Source organism: Siniperca chuatsi, linkage group LG15 (assembly GCF_020085105.1).
Source record: "Siniperca chuatsi isolate FFG_IHB_CAS linkage group LG15, ASM2008510v1, whole genome shotgun sequence".
Lineage (NCBI taxonomy): Eukaryota > Metazoa > Chordata > Actinopteri > Centrarchiformes > Sinipercidae > Siniperca > Siniperca chuatsi.
Window position 1 is genome coordinate 6,083,447 of NC_058056.1, and position 23,530 is coordinate 6,106,976.

Consider the following 23,530-nt stretch of genomic DNA (forward strand, 5'->3'; position numbering starts at 1 on the left):
CATTATCTCAACATAAACATCTGAGCCTTTGATAAACCCCTTTATTCTGCATTGGATCAGCCTAGTAGGAGCCGCTGGACGTAGGACTACAGACTAGGAGGTGTACAGGCACAGCTAGTAAAGTACTGTCTGCATATATAAATAAAAATCAAGGTCCATATTTCTTTATGATACATCTCTTGTCCATGAGAGGGAAAGAGGAAGGAGAAACGTCAAACAGAACTCTGATATGGCACAAAGTTAGGACACCCACACACTGACGTCTGATTTTTAAAGTCAATCAGATTGAAAATGAAGGTGAAGTGACAAAGAAAAGACATGCCCCATTCCTTAATAGCCATCTCATAAACCCGCAATACTCTTCAGTAAGTATTCAATATAATATATATGTTACATGCGCAAAAATATGACTGATTAAAAAAAGTTAAAAGCCTATCATATCCACTCTATATATCACTGCCTTGTACAATTAAGTTGTGAGGACGAATTTATCATATTAACATGAGCTGAATAACAAAACACAAAATCTCCATGACAATGACGAAAGAGGGTGAGAAGGCCATTCATCATGGGGGGGTGTCTTTCTGCAGTGACCATATAACACCTCTGCCTCCATCCCAACCTTCTTCTTTTCATGATTTTTTAATTTTATTTTATTTCCTTCCTTGTCTCTCCATCTGCCCACTATGGTCATGCCTCCAAAAGGTGTCTCCACCGCCCTCTCCATCTCAGGGTCAGTCCTCAGTGTTGAGGGCCTCCACAGCCTCCAGAAGGTGCAGGGCCAGGCTGTACTGGCCGTGGTTCTCAGGAAGGATTTCAATCAGACGGCCAACCAGCCTGCTGGTCTGGGGCAGGGGGACCAGGGGGCACCGCAGCTCGCTCGGGTCCTGCAGCCCACAAAACACATTACATTGTTAAACAGGCCTTTCAGTGCAAATCTGTATAGCTTCCAATTAGGTGATATCAATATTTATTTGACGAAAATGGGTCCTAAAATACATCTTCTCAGTAGGAGACCAAACTGCATAGTCCGTTCCTTAAAGAGGGAAATACTAGCAGTGGCCATCACTCTTCTAAATTAACCCTGTGTCTCAAATTCAAATGGGCTTTATTGGCATGGGAAGTGTGAAATAAAACAACAAAAAGTATTTTTTACACAAACAGAAGAATTGTGATTTTGCTGTTAGAAATATATATACAGATAAGTTGTTTCCTTTCCTCCATTTCAGCTTATTTTTTTATTCCTGTATTAGAGGTCTTTGTAGGTACACTCGGTTTTGAGGAACTGAGTTGAAACACCTGGACCACAGTCAGACTGGTCCACATAACACTCAGTCCAATCGGGTCGGGTACGGCCTGGTTTTATTGGCACGGGTCTTAGGTCTGTGTGTCAAAATGTCTTAATACCCGAGTGGATATGAATGGATCCGAGCGTTCTCAGTCAGCTCAGTGGTACGTCATAATCACAGAGGGAGAAAATATTTTAGGAAATTAGTAGCTTGTGTAAAAAACAGATGCTATTAAATGAGTATTTTTGAAATTTGATTCACAGATATTAAATTGGTTCCAATCTTATCTTGTCTATTTATCACAGAACAGAATGTTTTATAATTGGTGCAGGAGGTGAAAATATGACAATTATTTATATCAATTAGTCCTTAAAGCAGTTAAACAAATTATTCTTTTAATTGATTTCTATCACTTTTCATTTGTTCTTAAGACATTATTATTATACTGAGAGTGCATCATGCTACTGCTGGCGTTGATGTTCTCTCTCTGATTTTTTGGGTCAGGTCTAATTATCCTTGGGTCTGTTCTGGTCGGGTCTAACTGCTGGGTTCCCCTCGGATCGGCTCTCTCTTTTTATTTAATTTGTTTGTCTATTGGAGGATTTGTGGTTCAGGGTGCCTCTCTACATACTGGAAGACAAGGCTTGAACTTAATGAAAAATTCGGGGTACATAAATGCACTTATGGAAAAGAGCATCTAGCCTCTAAGAACCTGTGATTGACATGTCTTGTTTTGGTGTCTCACCATAGCTTTGAGCCATGTGCAGAGGGTGGGGGGCAGGCGGGCCAGCAGCTCCATGGCAGCCTGGGTCTGGCTCTGGCTGTGGAGCAGTGAGTAGCTCAGTCTCTGGCCAGTCAGCACCAGCAGCTGGGAGCCCAGCACATCCTTATCTTCCACCTCTAACATCACCTGGGTGATAAGATGTGAAACCACATACTTAAGATGAAATGTCAGAGCAGAACATTGGATTGTATGACTTATCACGCGCTGTGGTAAGCATAAAGGTTTAACAAAAGTAGCAATTGTAGCTTGTCTGCTACAAAGAAAACCACATTTTCCCTTACCTCTTCAGCCCGGAGGTCCAGGCCCTGGTTGTAGAGCTCGCAGACGAGGTGTCGTCTCAGGATGTCGGGGTTGACCTGCAGCAGGGAGCCCAGCTCCAGACACAGCGAGGGCCACCAGTCAGCCTTGGGGCCACTAGAGGGTAGAGGGGACTTGGTGCCAGAGGCTGAGCTGGGAGGATCATCTATAGCCTGCACCCAGCTGCTCAGCACACGGAGGAGGAACTGAGACAGAGTAGGAATGTTAATCGGTATGGAGAGTGAAGAGATGGAATAAGAGTGCTGAGACAACAAACCATTTGTTTCAAGATCTTAATTTTCTACTGACATGTCGATGCAAGTCCACCTCTCACCTCTTGTCGTAGTGAGACCAGGCCTGGGTCCATGTCTCCACTGGGCATCAGCTGGATGGTCGTCAGATCTCTGAAGAAAGCATTCTTACCCTGGGACAACACACAAACATAAACAAGTTGGTGCACAAATAAATCAAGACTACAGTGTTTAGGTTTTGTAATAACAACAGCTCTAAAAGAGAGAGTTGTTTGACATTAAAGTAAGAGTTCATTTCAAAGTGGTCTGTGGACATAAAAAAAGATGTTTCCACCAAGGGTACGAATAAAGAAACATTTTAACAAACAGTCAACATTCAGTAGTCTAAATAAATCCAGGAAAATACTTAATGAGTGATCAGTGAGGATAAATAAAGTATATAAAATGCTGTGCCTACTTTTGAAACACCCAATATACAAAGTTTGCAAACAGACAATGCTATAATACTACAATATGAGTTAATATAAAATGACACCGCACAAAGTTCTAATCAGTGCATAATGCAAATAACCTTTTATATAGTAATCTGTGAGCACATGAGCATATCCAGTAGCTATTAAATGATGTCTAAAGCCTTGTCCAGACATTTAACTCTGGTGGATGCAGACAGGCTTACCTTCACAGTCAACATGAGTGTGTGTGTTTGTGTGTGTGTCTCCACACCTTGCTGTCAAACAGGCTGAGAGGTTTGACCTTCAGGCTGAAGGTCATAGCAGCATGTAGCAGGGAGGCTAACAGGCAGTGGTGTTGCACCAAGGGGTAGTGGACGCCTCTCTGCTCCAGGGCAAGTTCAGCTATGGACGCGGGGCCCTCTGCCCCGCACCAAGCCTCCTCCACGGACAGCTCCGGAGCGGAAACCTCCTCCACCGCCGAGTCCGCCTGGGTGAAGAAAAGAGGTGGCGAGGGGAAAGGGTTGTGTGCACGTAAGAACAGGTGGCTCGTTCAAATTATGATCACAGCTCAGTTTAGTTCACAGTTAACACAGTCGAGTGCAGAATACAACACATGCAAAAGTCCCCTTCTAGTTGAAAATTTCTTTTACTAATTGTTACTTCACTTGGATGTTTGAGCTTCACTAGAATATGTGTACAGAGGTCGACACTAGAAGGCTGTTCACATTCGTCTGGTGAAGGGGGGAAAGTTGCTCTGTGCTCACCTTAAATCTGAAATGTTAACATGTGGACGTACGAGCAGGATTTGTGACATCACAACTAGTTTGGAAGTGGTATAGATGTGGAAACTTGAAACCTCCAGTGCACATACACTGAGATTGGACTTTGCAGTTTAGTAGGATACTTTATGTCTAGCAGTTAAACTTTTAAAATGAACCATGTTTGCATATTCATAGATTTTAGATTTTTCAATGAGGGAGGAGCAGATGTAATTTTAAGAATTATTAACAAGGTGATTGCACTACTTTGTGGAGAAACCATATAAGACGCAAATCATTATTGCAAGCAGAGTATTTTTATGTCTTAAAACATATTTAAGTAAGCTAGCTAGCTAATAAATCAAATGCATATCAAGCATTGGTGTGGTTAGTAGTGGCAGTGATGGGTTTCTCCATGCTTTTTAGTGGAATGTCTTTACTTACATAGTCATTTATAAAAGACAAAGGGTAGTGATTTTTAACCAATACTCCAGTCACCTCCATGAGGATCTGCAGCAGCTGGACACAGCAGCCCAGGAAAGACGTCACGGCTTTGTCTCCCATCCCGACATCCTGCACACACAAACACACGTCCTTAATATGTGCAGCTTAATGCTTTAATTGCAATACTTTACATCTGAAATAAAAATCATAAAATACCGAACGAATGAATCTATCATATATCAAAACTGGTATCATATATTTAAATTTAGGATGATCTTTTTAGAATTTGTACTGAAACACGTACTTACCCGTCGACATAAGCGATCTTTGGGTGCTTTCCCCACCTAGGAAATAGACGTGTTAACATCTTATATATTGCCTCACAGACTCAACAACACCTTCCCTCAGATACACAGGCACACTGTATAGCGTATGTGCATGACTTACCTTCTCCATGAGGAAGGCTGCTGCTGAGACACGCTTGACAATGAACGTACTCCACATCATTGAAGAAATACCTGTGAGGAAGATTCAAAGAAGTCCAATGACACACTAATAAAACTGTCACTTTCAGAAAGTACGGATTTACAAAGTGGGGACATTGACATCACAGCTGGTAATCTAAGACTTTCACTCTGAGGACATACGGTATATATATATATATATATATATATACGCACTGTATTTATTGTTTTATTTTATGTTACCCTATTTTAATATGAATTTAATTATCTGTTATGCTGTCTGCTACAGTATGTGTGTAGCATGAAGGGACTACAAACTTTCATTTCATTATACAACCTTGTGTTGTAAAATGATAAATAAATTACCTTGTACTTGTACCTTGTAGTTGAGCTGGTATTTTGTACATACCTGAAGAAAATTACACCCTTTTCCACAATTATAGATAAAAACATATTATTAGATAGATTACACTGAGCCGCTCACCTAGTTGGATATGTGGACTGGAGACCAGCTTCAGATGTTCCACAGCCCAGCATAAGTATCGGCCCTCCTAGGAAGAGAAGCAGGTGTGAGTCCAGACTTAAAAACAAAGGTGGTTGTTTGTCATCCATGGTCCTTGGATTTATGAAAACCTGCCTTTCCCCTTTGGTGAAACTGGCTTGTTGCAGCAAGTAGTGAGAATATACACAAATGAACAGATGAAACTAGCAGAGAAGGGGTCATACCCAAACTGATAACACTACATGAAAAGTTATCAAAAACAGAATCCAGCAGCAAAAAGAAGTAAAGACATTTCGTGGCTGTCTTACTTCTTTTGAATTTTATTTTTCATAAAGACAAAAACTCATCTATATGTTAGTTCATATACAGTGTGTGTATGCATGTGTGAATGTGCACCTCAGGGTCTTTGTTCCACTGCACTACATATTCCCAGCAGCAGTGGGCGAAGAGCAAGTCAGGTGAGAGGGAGTGTGGGAACCGCTGGCACACTGCCACCAACAGCTCTGGAAAACAGTGGACAGTATTTGACTTGGACTTGATCTGAGGGTATAAACAGGTTCCATGAAATAGTATGTATTGTGACAGTCATTACATTGCTCAAGTAACGTTGTACGAATCTACAAAGGTTATTATACAATTAACAGTTAAAGCAAGGTTGAAGCACTGTGCCGATGTGTGATTTAAAGGTCCAGTGTGTAACCTTTAGGAGGAGCGATTGGCAGAAATGAAATATTTAGATATATAAGTATGTTTTCATTAATGTATAATTACCTGAAAATAAGAATTGTTGTGTTTTCATTACCTTAGAATGAGCAGTTTTTATCTACATAGGGAGCGGGTCCCCTTCCACGGAGGCTGCCATGTTGCACCGCCATGTTTCTACAGTAGCCCAGGTCGGACAAACCAAACACTGGCACTAGATAGGGCCTTTTGCGTTTTTTACGAGTTTCGCGGCCAATATAGTTTCTCCTACGCGCTTGAAAGGGAAGGGTGAGGCAAGTGGTATTCAAATGGTTGCAATCTGCAATATCTAAATTGATACAATAAGATAAGCCTTCCCCAGAAGGGAAATGTGGTTGTTGCAGCAGCACAAGGACAGAAATAAGTGCAAATAAATAGAGAAAGTAAATAAATAAATAATAGCATGTATATAAAACTAAAATAGGAATATAAATAAAAATAGAAACTATACAAGAGCAATTAAAGACAAAATTATGAGATAAAGTGACTGATTATTAGCAGCAGAGTCTAGTATATAAACAGCATACACCAGACTAATATATAATACGATTATGTAATGATACTGAGTGTTTGTTGTCTGTAGCTGTAATATAGAAATATAATACAATATAATATAGTATGGGATATAAGATACAGTATAAGGTGAAATGTAGTAGTATAGTACAGATGATTTGTGTGTGTCAAAGGCCAACATTTTGACCAGTCCTTGTCCAGACTTCATTCCAGCTGCTAAATACTTCTTAGTCCTGACCTGCTGTTCTGTCTGTGTCCTCTTGGCTCTTCTCCTCCTGCTGCTTTCCTTCTTCTCCTGCCTTCTGCTCTAGTTTGTCTTCTCTCTTTTGGAGAATTTCCTTCAGTCGCTCGGGGGCCAAGCTGTGCCTGAACACCCACTTGGAGACACTGTCGGCAATGCCACCTTTACAGATGGACGTAAAAAGGAAACAATAAAAATACAAGAGAATCTGTCTTATGTAGCCACAACCAGAATATGGACACTAAAAGGAAGAAGAAAGAAAAAAATAGAAAACAAAATACAAGAAGGAAGTGAAAGAAAAGAAATCCGCAAAAAAAAGATAGCTAAATAGAAATAAAGAACGCAGAGAGGCAGAAAGACAAGCTAACAGGAAAGTAATACTGTCTTACTTAGCTTGTCTGTCTGCCTCTATATATTCCTGAGGATATTCTTCTTTACAGCCTACCTGTGCCTCCCTCCAGCAGCGTTTTGATGGAGCACTGTGCTGCAGCGCCCCCCGCTGCTCCCTGAGGAGGAGGCACCAACAGCAGAGTCTGCAACACCAGCACATCCTCTAGCTGGCGAACACACACCACCCACTGCTCCAGCTCTAGGGACACCGCCTCCCACTCTGACTGCAACTGTCGCACAAAAAAAAAAAACATAAAATAGGCTGAGTCAGTGAGTGTGGTTTTAGAAGTTGGTATTATGCCTAGAAGTACAGTTATATTGCTGTAGTACTGAATCATTATAAAGTGAGGTATTCTCCTATTTCTGCTTTTTTTTTTTACTGTATGTCTTTGAAACACTTTTCTGATTCATGATTAAGGGAGGGGCTAGAGCCAAACAGACTGCTGTTATGTTAATGAGCCCAAAACAGCCTGTTTCAGCAGAGGTGGGTGTGGTGCTCTGGAAACCAAAAGATTTTTAGGTGAAGCTGAACAACTTTTGGTGAAAAGCCATTAGTTTCTCCAATTGTGACATCACAGCAAGCACAGTTCAGAGTGGTCCGTTTGAACTTCATCAGTGACGAAGGTGGAGGAGTACCAGCTTCATGCTTCAACAACACACAAGTAACATCTCTTGCTTCAAAATCAAGCCCTAGACTAAACAATTCTTGTTCTCCATAATTTCATTTTTCATGGTACTGGCTGATGACTGCACTCATGTGTGTATGTGCGCGTGTGTGTGTGTGTGTGTGTGCGTGACACTTCTCCACCTTGCTGTCAGCCCGGCTTGTGATGCTACCCTTAGCAGCACGGTGAGCAACGAAGGCAGCCAGCAGAGCAGCGGCAGCATTGTGGGACTGGATGCATGTACAGCGAACTTGCTGCCACCATGGGGAGATAGACTGGGGGTCCCAAGACTCCTCAACTGCACCTAAAAGAGAGGGAGAAGACGTGGTAACTCTTCTCATCCTTCTTTTTCATTGACTTTCATTGGTTGACAGACAAACACTTATGCAAAGAAGTCAGCACACACTGGACACATACCTTTCATGTTGCTGAAGGCGATGAGTAGTGTGTGTAGGTTTCGAACAGTTTCTTCTGGTTTCTGTAGCACCTCCTTCTCTCTTTGCAACCACACACTTAGCAAGAGAGACTGAAAGAAAGAAGTAGAACAGGAAGTATGAAAATTAAATATTAGAGACAAAAAATAAATTTCAAATAGTGACACTCTACTAGAAATTATTTATATATTCTTGATTGCTGCCATTCCCATTCTTTTACATGGAATTTTTTCCTAAAAAAACACAGATTTTTAAATTAAACTACAAATCATTATTACATTTGTCTACTGATTTGTCACAATCAGCTGATTCATTTCCTATTCCCCTCTAGACATGTTCAAGTATTAACCCTGACCACACTTAATTTCAACCCATTCCATCAATCTGTCTTTTCCTCCATCTTACCAGTAGTTGCTGTGGACTGATGCCAGCCTGCTTTAGTGTGTCACAGACTTTATGGAGTGGGCTTTTTCCACACAGACAACCCCAGAACATAAAATTCCCTGCAAAGGACACACAAGAGCAAAGTCCTCAGTCTGGATTTGTGTGGTGTGCTCCCTCTATGTCTGATGTCATTGAGATTTCTGTATATTAAAAGATTTATTTCCAATTATTTTCTCCTCCTCCACTCCTTGTGGCTTGTGTAAATCCTACCTGTGCTATTTTTACACATGCCCATTTGTTTGATACATATACTGTATACCACATGAGTCTGGGACAGAATGCATCACATCTGCACCTGACAAACTGGCACTGCCCCACAGTGACATGTCTTCGTAGAATATATTTGTTGATAATTTGATCCAGTCTTGTATTTCTCCAAGTGGAATAATCTTGTAATCCGTACACCTCCACAGTTGTGTAGTTTGTGCACCCTCCTCATGTCAACAAGACATCAGACTGGGACAAAACTGTCTTTATTTATGAGCAGCACAGTAACTCAGATTTTGGAACTCTTGGGAGTCTCCTCTCGGTTGGAGAAACACAGCAATAAAATTCCACTTGTGTGAGACAGACACTACCAGTATCTCATTGTCAAATGAGATTTTATACTCTTTATACTTAGGTATCAATTAATTTGACAGTGTCTACTGAGATTAACAAATGCTACACATAGTGCCATTCATGAAGTTAATTGGTGTGAGTGACATGAAGTTAATTGGTTAATTGGTGTGAGTGAAGAGGATGCAGAGAACAGGGTTAGATGGAGGCACATGATTCGCTGTGGCGACCCCTGAAAGGGAACAGCCGAAAGGAAAGGAAGAAGACACATAGTGCCATTCATTTTTGATTGTGTCATGGTATCTATCGGGGTAACTGGGTAAAGGTCAAGGCGTATAATGTGCATGATATGTTGCCATACCTAGCTGATTCCATTCAGTTTCAGACCCCCGGATCACCCTCAACTCCCCGTCCTCGGTGCACTCCATCTGGGAGAGAAAGGCCTGGGCCGGCAGGGGTGAGTCAGGTGAGTCCTGGGCAAAGGAAACACTGGGTCTCGAGGTGAGCTGGGCATAGCGTTGCAAGGTGAGGCCAACACGGGACAATTCATCCTCTATGCCTTCGAGGGAGTCCTGCTGGGTGGGGAGAACATTTGAGTGTTTATCATAAAGGAATAATAATGAGGTTTAAGGTGACCACCAAGCAACAACATCGACCTAACTGGTAGCTTTACCGCAAACCTTAAAATAGCCTATTTTATATTATGTAGTATGTATTGGAAAAGGTTTATGTGAGTACCATTAACAAGCTTTATTTACGTGTATGTGTGTGTGTGTCCTCTCACATTTTTAGAGCAGGCCTCTATGTCTGTAGCAGAATGCAGTTGCTGGATGTCAGTGTAGAGCTGAAGCAGTTTCAGCTGTGAAGAGCAGAGCTGGAGTAATGCTGTATCCACTTCCTCAGGGTCTATAATGCAGGCATACACAACCACAAATAGAGAGAGAAAACCATCGACATATGTATGATACGTACATGTACGTAACATTTTACATTTACAGTATTTCACATTTAAGGCATTTAGCTGAGAAAATTATTTGGAAAACCAGTTCATGACACTTTAGTTTTACTATATTATATTTTAGAAAAATCAGACTTTACCTTGTTGCTTCAGAGTGTCATATAAGGCACATGTGATGTTAGTAAGACATGAGACAGGAGCATTCTTATTTGACAGCAGAGACTCCAAAGCCTAAAATGAAGTGCCAAGACTGCAGTTAGAAATTTTGACTGTTACCGCTGAAGACAATATGCCTCTCTATTAGTGTGTGAGGCCATTTGTTCTGTATCTTTGGTTATACCTGCTTCTTAATGGCAGGGTGTTTGATATCCAGCAGCACACTTTTGGCTTCTCTCTCCAAAATATCTGAAAAGAAAACATAGATTCACATCTCTCTCATCTCATACACTTAGATCTACATGTCCATTCAGCTGTCACTCTTGTATCTCTTACCAGGCTCCACCTCTCTGCTCCTTAGTATAGTAGTCAGTCTCTTTAACAGGTGCATATCTTTGGCTCGCTCGCTCTTCTTGTCACTGAAATGAAGAAGACAGAAAGATGGGGTTTAAATGGCTTGCTGGCAGCCCTCATTAAAAGGGTGTCTTTAAAAACTTGTAAACTGGGGACAAGGTATCACAGCCTAAACTTTGTGCTTGAAGGTGAATTTTATTTAAGAACATGAAGACTTTTGAAATTGTGGTTGAAAACCATGGCTGTGAAAGTAAATGATGACAGTCCAGTTGCCAAAAGTCCTTTCCCTTAACATTTTAAGCAGTGATCTTAATAAGTCTCTTGAGTTGAGTGAGTCAATTATGTAAAACAAAAGTAATATGTGTCTATAGCTGAGTAATGCAATACAAATATGACGAGAACTGCTATTCCTACATACAGGGACCAATAACTAAATAGTTCATGAGCAAATTTGAGTCTCAGGATAAAAAGTATCCCCACCGCACATCTGCAAGCAATCCTACAAGAAACTCTAATTGAAGTGTTAAGGGAATAGTTCGACATTTTGGGAATCTTGGGAGTCCTGGGGCCAGAAGCATAAAACTCTGCGTAGATTCACGACTAAAACAGAAGAAATATGCATACACATTCTTTTCGTCAGATTTATAAAGCCGTACGTACGCATGGTTGTGTTTTAGAAATCTCAATCATTGTGGAACCGGGCGCACGTGCACGAGCCTCATTTCAACTCCCACAGTTAGCCATAAATGGGTATAGAAACGCCCTTATACATCCGTTTGCATATCGATACTTCTGCCTGCTCCACCACTCATCAGACCCGTCAATGAGAAGAACGGCAAAGAAGAAGAAGCGCAATTTCACCGATTGTGTTGCACCAACAGAAAAGCTGTTATTACGTGCGACCATTACACACTGTGTAATGGTCGTGGCCATTTATAGCAGCCATAACACTAATTCATCACATGTACCTGTAAACCATCACTGCAATAAGGTCTCAGTTATCATTATTAAATGTCAGAAGGATGATCAAGGATTAATTTATAGACCTCACATTGAAACAGACTTTACAAAGCCCTTCACAATTCAGGATAAAATGAAAAGATTATTAACAGGAAAAAATGGCTCAAATGTAAATAAAAGAATAGAATTCATCACTCATCACCATAAACAAGTTTATAAATGCGCCTCTAAGTAACATTTTACAGAACACTGTGTAGACTGCAAAAATGATGCAATCAGTGAAATTGGCAAACAACCTAAACAAACAATGTTTTACTATAAGGTTACATCTCTCACCTTATATTTCATGTCAACCTTATTATAATCACCAGCAGCTATCTCTTGAAAACCGTGTGTGCGCCTGGTTGGAAGTATGCGTGAGGTATGCACATTCTCACAGCACAGTCTTCTTTTATAAATAACAGTTTATGTGTGGGAAAAGGCGTACGCATGATTTTTATGCGTACACATCGTTTATACGTCTGGCCCCTGGAGTCTTGTCATCACTGTGAGGTTGCCAGGCAACCAGCGGAGACTCCAGTAAGTTACTGCTGATGGCAGAGAATAGTCTGGGACATAATCCCCTTTTGTAGAGTTTAAACAAGTGAGCTATAATGTTTTAATTAGTGAGCTTTAGAGGATCTGGACTATTCCTTTAAAAATGCCTGCATGACAAACAGCTGATCCACAGTATCTTTGACGTCAATGTATGTGTGTGTTTTTGTCTGTGTACCAACCTGAGGGCTAGGTGGAAGGGGATGTTCACTGTCCTCAATGCTCCTGTGATGGGATCTAGCAGACACACCTGCTGGGTGTGGAGCTTCCAGCCCTGACTGGTCACACTGTTCACCCCCATCAGACGGTAGCCAGCATACAGCAACCTGGAAGTGCATGCATGCAATATTTTACGTATATTTTATTGTGTGCTATTCCCCAGTTTGGCTATCCTTGAGTGCACAGTATATGCTTCTGTGGTATGCTAAAGATGGAGATGCACAGGTGCTGCTTTGCTTGTGATGCTTTTGAGGCTAAGAAATTGCTGGAAGAAAAAGTTTGAGAGTGCATTGTTTATACCGGCAGTGTTTGCCCACAGTAAAGGCTCCAACTCGAGGGCCCTGCTGCATCCCCCACACCTCCAGGATTCCCCTGCGGGGGGCGTAGATGACCAGGAACAGAGCATGGCGTCTGGGGAGGGCGGCAGAGGGGGAGAACTCCCGATCACCTCGCTCCTCTGGAACCTGCAGCCAACCCAGTTGAGCATCTCGGTAACCTGCAGTAATGAATAGTTATACTTACATTACAGGGAGACACTAAACAACTTTTAAGCTGAATGCATGACTTGGCATTACAACTGATTTTAAAGAAGAAACAGAGGCTATGAATGTTTGATAGACAGCATGTAAGCAGGGTGCAAAACTAACTTTCTTCTCCACCGGCCAAACGGCTAGTGAATGTTCAAATTTTACCAGCCAATAATAGATTACCATTGTTGTTTTGGCTGGTGAGTGAAGCACATCTACCACCCACTTGCATATTTTACCAGCATTTGGCTGGTGCTAATTTTGTGCCCTGCATGTAAGGGTTCAATGTTTTGTGCTCTCGGACTACATGAATACTTCAGACATGTTTCATTGGTAACACAAAGTTATTTATGTACTCAAGTCTTGACGTTAACCATGGTGCCTCAATTCTGAATAGAGACAAGAGAAAGGGAATATATAAGAGGGATATAAAGGCTCTGCCTTCTTAGCACGGCTCCATGCTTGACCTGTTCAGTTCTTTACAAAGATCCCTTTACAAAACCTCTATAATATTCACTTTTTAGTCCTTGGTCTTTTCTCTCTTTCTCCTCACCTTTCCACATGCGAATGGAAATGCCCCTGGCCAAGTCCAGCAGTGTGACTCGACCAAAGTCATCCGTCACCCCAGCCAGTGTGTTGCAGGGGGAAAGACAGATGGACTCGCCGTGCCGACGAGAGTCTGGGAGACCAAATCTGGACGAGAGAGGTCAGATTTAAGAGACGGGACGACGGAAGGACATCAACGAGCTTCATATTGCCAGTACCAATAGGGCACAATTGGGTATAGCTACATTTGTGTTAAGATATCATGATTGGTACCTGATCCCCAAGGGCGTTGCAGGCTCCACCTTGGGCTTCTGTTTCTGAACAGCCTCCTCTTCATTCTTGTTCTTGTTCCAACCTAACCATCCACTGAGAGGAAAGCAGCAAGAGAAAGTGATGAAATGATGAAAAATAGAGAAAGTGAGCAAGAGACAAATAAGACGATGAATCCATGTAAAGAGAGGAATTAAGAGAGACTACAGTATAAAGGTGATAAATGAGAGGAAGCAACTGACAACATACACTTGAGATGCACTAAAACGAGAGTGAAAAGAGACTCAAGGGAGGATGAAAGCGAATTACCCCCCTGTATGGATTAAGCTGGCATTGAGCAGAGAACAGGCTATAATTATACAGATACTTTGTGCTGTTACAGCAGTAGAAGGTTGTCAACAGTGCGGCATTCAGTCTTCAAGTGTGTGCTTGTCTGACAATTAAATGCACACACAGGCACACGGAAACACTGGACAACCCTATTTGTCTTTTAAACAATGCACTTTACAAACTGAGATGTGGTTATCAGTTTAGTCCAGCTCCTCTGGTATTTACTTTACCTTGTTTCTTGAACTATTGTTTGTCTCATTTGTGGTATGTTTAATTTAAGTAAAATTATGTTTGGTAGAATTATTGTTAATTAATTAACTAATAAATTAATGCAGATAACCTTGCTTATACACAAATGGAAGCTTGGTTTTACACACCCACGCCCACACACACACACACACACACACACACACACACACACACACCATCACCACACCTGGCAGCACTGAAGAGGGCTGAGGTGAGTTTACTGGCCACAGCCAGAGCCACGTGAGAGAGGAGAGGCTGGGAGCTTCCCTAAGGAAAGACAGAGAGACACAAATAGCTGAATTTACTCTTTAAAATGCATTCATTTGCACACATATGTCTTGCACTGTCCCTTTCAGGTTATTTGCACCACGTAGTACTTAACATAAATGTACCGTTATGTTGCCTGTACAATAATTCTTATTGGGAAATAAACAGCCTGACTTGCGCCATCTCTCTCTCACTCACCTCTACAGCATAGTAAAAGCCTGTGAATGGCCCACCTCCCACAGTGACATACTGGCTCATGGCGGGGGGGCTGCCCTTCACTGAAGCATTAAACCCCCCCAAGATAGATGCATTCTTCATCTGGTCAAACACACACAGTGTCATAATGCCTAACAGCAGGAGAGAGATGGAGAGAGAACAGGGATGAAAAGAAAATGAATTAGTGCAGTGCGTACAGTACTTTCTTGTGGAAGTCAATCATTCATTTGATTTGATTTTAAACAAAAGAATCTCTTCCCAGCATATGACTCCACTGCACAAAACTTTTACTTTTTAATCATTATAATGCATACATACAAAGGCATAATGAAAAATCTATTTTGTTTGCCGTTTTCCTAGGAAGTGTTTGTTGTCAAACTATTGTGGGAATTTTGTCAGTAAGTCATATGTGCAATAAAAAAATGTGAGAAAAATTAGAGAATCACCTCTAATCACTTTAACCCTGGGCTGAAGTAGTAAATCAAAAGGTGGGTAAGGAAGAGCCACTAATATGAACACAAATCAATTACTCTTAAAAAAAAAAAAAAAAAAGGTCTCTTACCCACACTACTGTGGTCCACAATGGTGTCCATGTCTTGCAGACCCCACTTCTTATAGGCCAGGGGAGGAGGCTGGATCACATCACTACCTGCTGCTGCCGCTGGATGGAAAGCGCAGTTAATGTACCATTTGATTGCTACATTTTTGGTAATGGGATTGGGATTTCATCATCTTTTGCCTTGAGCTAGTAGGCATGCCTTGCATTTAGCAACATTTAAAACTGGGGTTACTGTGCTTTTAATAGTAACAAGGATTCCTTTAGGCCACAAAGCACACTCATGGGGAGGCACACACACCAACACACATGCACGCAGCACTACTAGATGCTCAGAGAAACCCTGCTGAAGCTGCTGTGTATGTGTGTGGCAGTGGTACAGTGGTAGTTGTGTGTATGTCTCCTCAGTACCTGAATGCCTTATGGCAAACACTATCCACCCAGCCAGCAAGTGAAGAACACATGGCTAGTCAACGCACTGCAAAATACTATAACATTTAACACTAGAACCCCATGACTCTCATCCTATAATATAAACACACAAGCATATGAACGTACTGTACATACTCTCAGTTGGATGCACACACACACAATTACACACATGGTCGCACAAGCAGCAGTACCTCTCGCCACCTGGTTCCTGCAGGCGCGCAGAGATTGAAAGAGGCTGAAGCCATCGATGGTGACCAGAGCAGCAGGGTAGAGGATGCTTAACTCTTCATGCTGTGATCAAAAAAAATCAATAACACATTAGTGGGACGCAGTCAAAAGGTCAGGAGAAGCTAGTAAGCAAACCTTGAGTTTAGAATATCTGATCACAAAAATGTGTTCAAGAATTCATTTCCACACTCAATCATACAGTTAAAGGAGTTGTTCAACATTTTGGGAAACGGACTTATTCGCTTTCTTGTCAAGAGTTATATCAGAAGATTGATACCACTCTAATGTCTGTATGGTAAATATGAAGCTACAACCATCAGGCGGTTAGCTTAGCTTACAATAAAGACCGGAAACAGAGGGAAAACAGCTAGCATGGCTAACAAACTAAACTCAAACTAAAGCTCACTAATTGTGTTATAGCTCCTTTATTTAATCTGTACAAAAAAACAAGACTATTTAAGCCAGACTATTTATGACCTGGAGAGCTGACTTCCGGGAGTCCTGTCGTCACCGTGATGTTGCTTGGCAACCAGCGGAGACTGTGCTAAGGTAACTGGCTGCTGGCTTTAGCTTCCGTATTTACTGCGCAGATATGAGCGTGGTATCGATCTTCTCGTGTAACTCTTGGCAAGAAAGCGAAAAAGCGTCTTTTCCAAAATGTCAAGCTATTCATTTCAATTTGAACATAATTGTCATACACAGTTCTGATAGGAGTGTTCGGTGTGTGCATTACCTGCTCAGATACTCCAGGATGACGAGGGATCTCATATGTGCGACACTTGAGCCTCAATACAGGGTCCTCATGCAGCAGCTGAGCCAGGAGAAGAACCCCGTTCTGATGAGAAACAGTCATATTTAATACTGTCATTCCTGCCTATTTTGTATTCAATGGTTTCATTTCCTTGTTCTGTTGATTATCTGAAAAAGTAAGTCGTTGCACAGGCTACAAAGCACTGCAGTACACAAAAAGGAGAGAGAAGATTGTACTTGAGATCGACGATATACTGTACCTCTGTGTAGAAGCGGACATAGCCAGAAGTGAAACCCACTACTACACATGTCCAGTCAGGCCGTCCTGTGGAGCTTCTACAAATACGCACAAACATACACTGTAAAAACAGCTATTATGACACGTATACAAACACACAAGCATTTTGCACGTCCACAGACATCTCCTCCATTTCCTACTTAAGTCATTCTTACCTCTTCTGGCTTGCCAGTGGTATACAGATACAACTGCTCACACATTCTCTGTAGTAGGAAAACAAACACAAAGTAGGAGATGTTTAAACTTATGCATTATCTCATGTTTCATTTGTTTCCCCACTGTCAAACAACTATCCCTTTTCACTGTGACGCTTCTTTATCCTCTGTAGTTTTCCTTGTCACTCTGAAGTCCAATTTCAGTCCTCCCTTTAAGTTTCTTGCCTTTTGTCTTCCAATATAGTGTCATCTTCCTTAAATCACTTGTCCTTAGATATAACGCAAACCCATCATCAACTCTTCTATTGAATTTGAGTCTTACCCTTCGTCAGTGCTGAGGGTTCCAGTCCAAGACACAGCCAGGGTCATCTCCTCTCTGCCGCTGTCATCCGAACGCCACTTAGCTGTAAGAATCAAGAAACATTAACAGCAATTTATAATTCCTCTGTGTACTTAGAGATGTGTGTGTATGTGTGTGTTTGAATATCTGACCTGAGAAAAAGACAGCCTTGTGTTCGCGGGCCACTACTAGCAGGTCGGAGCAGGGTGACAGGGACACTACACAGTCCTGCAGCCAGGTTCCACTCTGCCCTGTGGTCTCCTCCTCCACCTGCAGGGCAAAGAGGAAAGTCAGTGCGTAGGGACCTTTCAACCTGCAAATAATGTGATAACCCCATACAACACCTCAGGTCAGTTTCAAGTATTGGACAAAGTTGTTTGCAGCTTTTGTTTTTTTGTCAATTTATTTAGGGAAATTTCCCCCCAATTTTTCACAAATTTGAAATGTCCCATGGAACTGTCCCATTGGAACTGAAGGCCTCTGTGGTGGTGGGTGACTGAGTTGCCCCGGCTCTTTTTTTGTAGCTATTAAGCTTGTTTACACTACCTATCGCGTTAGCTGTAAATCAATCACAAGGTTTGATTACAAAATATAGGGTAATTATGGGACAATTGGGCAACAGTTGTATAATTTAAACAACGGATAATAAAATATTATTCATTTATACTGTTTTGCTGCAATGCCAAAGACACCTGTTGCTGAATATCGTAGGGAAAAATGACAGTGTGAGAATAGAGAATGAAATACAAAAGGACAAGCCGTTGTGGCAGAAGTAGCTTCCTCCTCTTTGTTGTCGCCACTGTCCCATGCCGACTCCCACTCAGAGGTGTCCCAAGACAGCTCATTTTCTGTTAGGGAAAAAGGGAACAGGGAAATTCATTTACAGTTGGTTTTAATTTGTGGAATCACGCTGACAAAGCAGCTTGTGCAGATGTTAGGACTTCCACAGTGGTCAGTCTCCCTTTGCTCAAGTCTTGGTTTCCTAAAGATCACATCATTATATGAAGTCAATAACTGGGGGAAATTCTGGTCTAATCTGACCAAGCACCTACTGACAGGTTATTCACATCTCTGGTAGCCAACACACACACACACCACATTGACTAATTTAGCTGTCACAGAGGGGTGTGAAATTAGCGGCTAAAGTCACAGCAATTCTGTGCATGGAAGTGATAAAACTGCTAAAAAATATTAACTCAACACAGACATGCTAATATGAATCTACCAAAACATAAAACAAAGAAACGAGAGAGGAAGGACTGACGAAGGTTGTGCTACAGGGGAAATAACCTAAAAATATTGGTGGGTGGAAGACAAAGTGACAGAATTTAGTAGCAAAATCCAGGATAGAATCCTGTTGCCATTGACATTGACAATGCATTATGCCGTGGGGCAGTGTGTGTGGGGGGTCCATGTCATTTCGCTACAAGAATGAGGTGATGACACATTCTGTATGTCTAAACGCATCCACATGAAATCAGACGTGAGGTAATGAAAAAGTGCCCTTTCTGTGTGTCTGTTCTGGCATCCTGCAGTGATGTGTTCAGGTGCCTCATGTGGGATGACTCATAGCACAAAGGGCAGGCGGATTTCTCCTCCTCCCCCTTTCAGTGCCCTGCTGGTATCACAGAGCACAGATGAAGTTCTAGCCATCATTCACTTTACAAAGCCTTACAATCAAATGACTTGTCTTTATTACTACAGCCAGGGCATTATAAACAGTTATTATTAAGTGAATTCATATGAGATGCATTTTCTGTATATTTCGGATAAGCGTGAGTTTATTTTGTACCGCACTCAAACAGAACACATTAGGCGAAAACACCCTGCTATGCATGTAGAGGGCCGTTACTTGATGTCGCTCAAGATCATTTCAAGTTAGCCTGTAATCTAAAATTCAAGTGCAACGTTAGTACCCGACAAACCGAACTTTCCCCCCAGCCTTACAACCACCTTGCTATAACGTTATTTGGCTATATGTAACGTTATAGTCCTTAGGTTAGACAGCAATTACTGTGTTAACTTAGTGCTGTGACTAGCTAGTTCCAGAGGTAGCTAACTGGACTGCTGTGACTTTTAACCGATGTGCTGTAGCATTCTACAGACGTGCATCTGCCTTATCTAGCCGTGGCAACGTTGTGTTACCTGTTTGATTCTTCTCTTCCGCTGGCTTGGTTTTCTGGCTCTGGAACAAGTAGTCCGTGACCGTTTTGAGCTCTTGGAGCCGACAAAACTCCAATAAACTGCACGACATCTCTCTCCCGTCTCGTCAGGACCGAAGTAGACAGGGAATCAGCCAATTAGCCTGCTTGCTAACTGTCCAGTTGTGGAAGACCAACGTAGCTTAAGTTAGCAGTATGAGTCCGTTTGCTTGTCCTGCTAACGTGTTAACTTTATGCCAGCCTGTTCACAAAGACACTATTTCTTACTTGTATTCAGCTGTCCCCTAAAAAAATATTAATAGGACTCTGTTACTCTTATTTTCCCCCAACATTTGCAATTCCCACCTAAGTCCTGATGTGTTGACACACCATTAGCATCATAACACTGCTGTGCTTCCGGGTTAGAGTTGAAATGTTCAAAATAAAAGCAGAGTAGGATGCATTAGTTTACAAATTATAACTCAAATTATATGACAGAAAAATACAGACAATTTTATAGTCGGTATATTAATTCAAAATTTGATAATTTATTGTTATTTGAAAAAGTGTATTGGCGTGGTTTCTTCGCCAGAGGGCGGTAGAGGAACATTTTTCAGGTGGCTTGCTGGCTCTTGTGTCTCTTTCTCCTCCCAGCTCTCATATATGCCCCCACTTTAGTTTACTGTACTCCTACCAGAACATTATGGCATATTTTTTACATTGTAGTTTGTGCAGATTTTTTCAAAGGCACAAGTCAAACTCCAAATTCAGTGATGTACACAAAAATGTATTCATGTAACTATTCTGGTTGCTGCTTGGTGAAGATTAGGGGGGAAAAAATGTGATCAAACTTTCATTCTTTGTGGTTATATCTTAACTGTACACATTTTTATGGATTGCCATACACCAATTGTATCAAGGGTATACTGTATGAGTGCAGTCTGTTAATGTAGGTTAATGAAGAAGGACGACATCAAGTTTTTTGTTTTAAAGTAACTGAGCCATTGATTTCATGCACTCATTAAACAATTACATCATATAGGTCAGCGTTGCTCAGAAAGAGGGTTACAAAATGAACCTGCAAATCTTGTTCTCGAAAAAGTTAGATATATTACTGTATATCAATTTGTGGTGTTTCCCCTGGAGTTTGCTCATTGTTGTGTTTTGAGTCTTGTGGTTGCTTTGTATTTTGGTCTGTGAGAAAGCAACTCTGAGAAATTGGTGCCTCATCTTCTTCTTCAGTGTTCTCAGTGTATGACATGCTTTTTAATTCTAGGGAGTGAAAGCAAAAACCTGGTAATTATCACAATGTTTTAAACCCAGTAGCTGAATATATTTTTTTTCCTATGATATTCTTAGTGCCTGAAATATCTGACTGTGATACCACGTTGGGTCAGTTATCCACAGCAGTAAGAAAAATACTTTCCTACGCTCTTTAAAAAGCAATGGGCACTTTGCCAGTGCACTTCCCCCATCTTCACTAACAATCCCACCTCGCTCTCACATCCAAAACACACACACACACACACAAACTCACAGTACAGTGCATGCACACATAAACGCACACATACAAACTCACCTCTGGGGGGTGCCCAAAAGTTTCCGGTCCGGAAGGCCGGACACAGAAACTCAGGAAACAATTGGGTGTCAGAAAGGTCCTTGGGCCCCGTCTCAGTCCCATTTCCCCGCCCTGTGCCATTGCTTATTGAGCTGTTGTTACGTTGGCTGTTTTACAGTCCACAGAAACAACTCTGCGTCACCACTCTCCATCTGGTTCCCCCTCTTCCTTTGTTGACAAGGAAGTGAGCTGGCATCGTTCTGTCCCAGGATGGACGTGTTGTTGATACACATAGAGAGATGGCATTGATTTATTCAGACACACAAGAGCGTTAGTCACCTTGCGGCACTTTGAGGATTGTTTTGTGTTGTTTTTGATAGCTATTCAGAGAAACAATTGAACGATGTGCACGTCATACCGAACAATTGAGCTTCACATGGTGGAATTAGAAGAAATACAATTATTTTTTATTGGCACCTAAGACACAATGGCGAGCTGTATTAAGGGATCTGCTTGCTGTGTGTTTTAACTTTAAGTGTGTTTGCCAAACCAGTCTTGAACGCTGCCTTGCCGTAATCTCTTCACAAGTGCACTCTACATCTGGGAAACACAAACTTTGAAGGAAGTAGCGCAGTGTGAAAGACGGAGGCCAGCATGCTGGCCGGTTACAGCTTGCATGATCTGACTCTCCAAATGAATAGTATACAGACACATGCCCATGCAGTCTGAAAGCCCTACAGGTCACTGGGAGTGCATTATTAGGCTTCTTGTCCTGAACTTATGGAAGGAAAAGATTAGATGTCTGCGTGTGATAAATTTAGCATCATATGAACGAAAATTTAAAAAAAAAAAAAAAAAAAAGTCAAAGCAGTTTTGAGTATTCTTACATAATATGGCAAGACAACGTGTTAGCTCTGGCCCTTGGTGGCTGGCTGTGTTCTGCCATTCAACATATCTGTGTAAAATTTTCAGCAGCTCATCGCACCGAGGGTTCATTTTCCACTCTGCTTTTTACATCTAGTGGAAATCCTTGTCACTTTAGCATTTTTACATGTAAACGTTGTTGATTTATCCTACGATTTTATAGAAATACTGGGTGGTTAACAGTGCTGCTGGGAAAGTATATGTCCACGACTGCATACCATAAAACCATTTTGTGATCATTTGAAACTGAAAAGGATGCATGAAAATGATCCACTTTTTAAAAGGACATACATGTGATATATATTTTTTTATTTATATGTTGCAATTAGCATATTTAGATGTGAATGTTTTGATTTTATTATGTGCAGTGTGGAACCCAATTCCATGTAACCTTATGAATAGCTTTAAGACAGTTAAGACAGTAATATAGATCCAAAGGTCAAACAGTCATGTGGTAACTCTTTTATGACAAATAAAATCTGTTCTCTGAACTCTGCAGTAGACGTTTCTAGGTACTCAATTACAATGTGTATCCAGTTTATGTTTCTGCTAAATTAGACTATAAAGTTTTCAATGTTTAGTCTGGTTTTGGTGCATGTTTGCAGACGCTGCCAGTAGGGTAGAAGCCATTAAACTGAAAGGAGGCATATTATCTCAGAAGAGCAAACGTCTCCTGATCTCTTATCCTCATCTAATCTTGCTCGTAAAATGCCCCCGACCATACAAAATCATCACAGCTCACATTGTGGTAAAAAGTTTAAGCGCTGTAAAAACTGAAGACACGAGACTCTCTGATCGTCCTTTACCTGTGGTTATTGCAAAATGAGCATGAGGGCATTCACAACTACGAAACAAGTATATATTCTGTAGCTCCCTTTTTGAACTAATCAACTGACAACACTGGTTCTGAATCATCCCTTTGACTCTCATCTGAGACTAGTTAAAGAGCAAATGACAATTTTCACTGCCCCACTTATTTTGATGATGAGAAGGACATTCATACAGTGGTTTTGATGATGAGACCTTAGCCTTACGTGCCCCCTTGTCCACACTTGCACTGTGACGTTTGACCCGTAGTGCGTGTCTAGTCATGGACTCCTTGCAGGACAAGCATCATTTTTCTTAGATTGCTGGCACTCTATGCTTTTGTTTTTCATTTGACCAACTTTCTGTGGCTGCACAGTTAGTCTAGATGTTATTTCAGACACATTTTGTGGTTAATTAAACATTTCAAAGGAATATCATGTTGCCCACGGTCATTTTCAATTCTTACAA

At 41.4% G+C, this 23,530-nt stretch overlaps 1 protein-coding gene across 6 annotated transcripts; it reads right to left on the reverse strand.

Moving 5' to 3' along the window:
• Positions 1-26: 26 nt before the first annotated feature.
• On the reverse strand, positions 27-20,192 carry rab3gap2 (RAB3 GTPase activating protein subunit 2 (non-catalytic)). 6 transcript variants are annotated; one of them, XM_044166110.1, is made up of 35 exons: positions 19,778-20,192; positions 18,392-18,480; positions 17,785-17,902; positions 17,615-17,696; positions 17,293-17,340; positions 17,100-17,175; positions 16,823-16,924; positions 16,053-16,152; positions 15,436-15,534; positions 14,856-15,004; positions 14,578-14,657; positions 13,815-13,907; positions 13,549-13,688; positions 12,769-12,964; positions 12,432-12,575; positions 10,678-10,760; positions 10,526-10,590; positions 10,326-10,416; positions 10,012-10,133; positions 9,589-9,799; positions 8,631-8,728; positions 8,209-8,317; positions 7,935-8,095; positions 7,182-7,356; positions 6,734-6,898; positions 5,638-5,744; positions 5,224-5,290; positions 4,723-4,793; positions 4,584-4,619; positions 4,330-4,404; positions 3,345-3,560; positions 2,705-2,794; positions 2,355-2,576; positions 2,035-2,199; positions 27-887 (listed from the first exon to the last, which is right to left on the reverse strand). In XM_044166110.1, exons 1-35 carry the CDS (start codon positions 19,884-19,886, stop codon positions 735-737), a joined length of 4,107 nt encoding a protein of 1,368 aa, XP_044022045.1. In that variant the 5' UTR covers positions 19,887-20,192; the 3' UTR covers positions 27-734. The 6 variants fall into 6 exon arrangements, with proteins under 6 accessions (XP_044022045.1, XP_044022044.1, XP_044022042.1 ...); XM_044166109.1 differs by having other exon boundaries at positions 9,589-9,802; XM_044166107.1 differs by having other exon boundaries at positions 4,276-4,404; positions 9,589-9,802.
• Between the last annotated feature and the right edge of the window lie 3,338 nt (positions 20,193-23,530).

Excerpts from the sequence above, each read along its gene's own strand:
- rab3gap2 (XM_044166105.1), bottom strand. The coding sequence starts at position 19,886 with ATGTCGTGCAGTTTATTGGAGTTTTGTCGGCTCCAAGAGCTCAAAACG. Across the intron at positions 16,925-17,099 it reads ATGTCCGCTTCTACACAGAG|AACGGGGTTCTTCTCCTGGC; the intron begins GTACAGTATATC and ends GTTTCTCATCAG. Across the intron at positions 8,096-8,208 it reads CGCCTTCAGCAACATGAAAG|GTGCAGTTGAGGAGTCTTGG; the intron begins GTATGTGTCCAG and ends CCTCTCTTTTAG.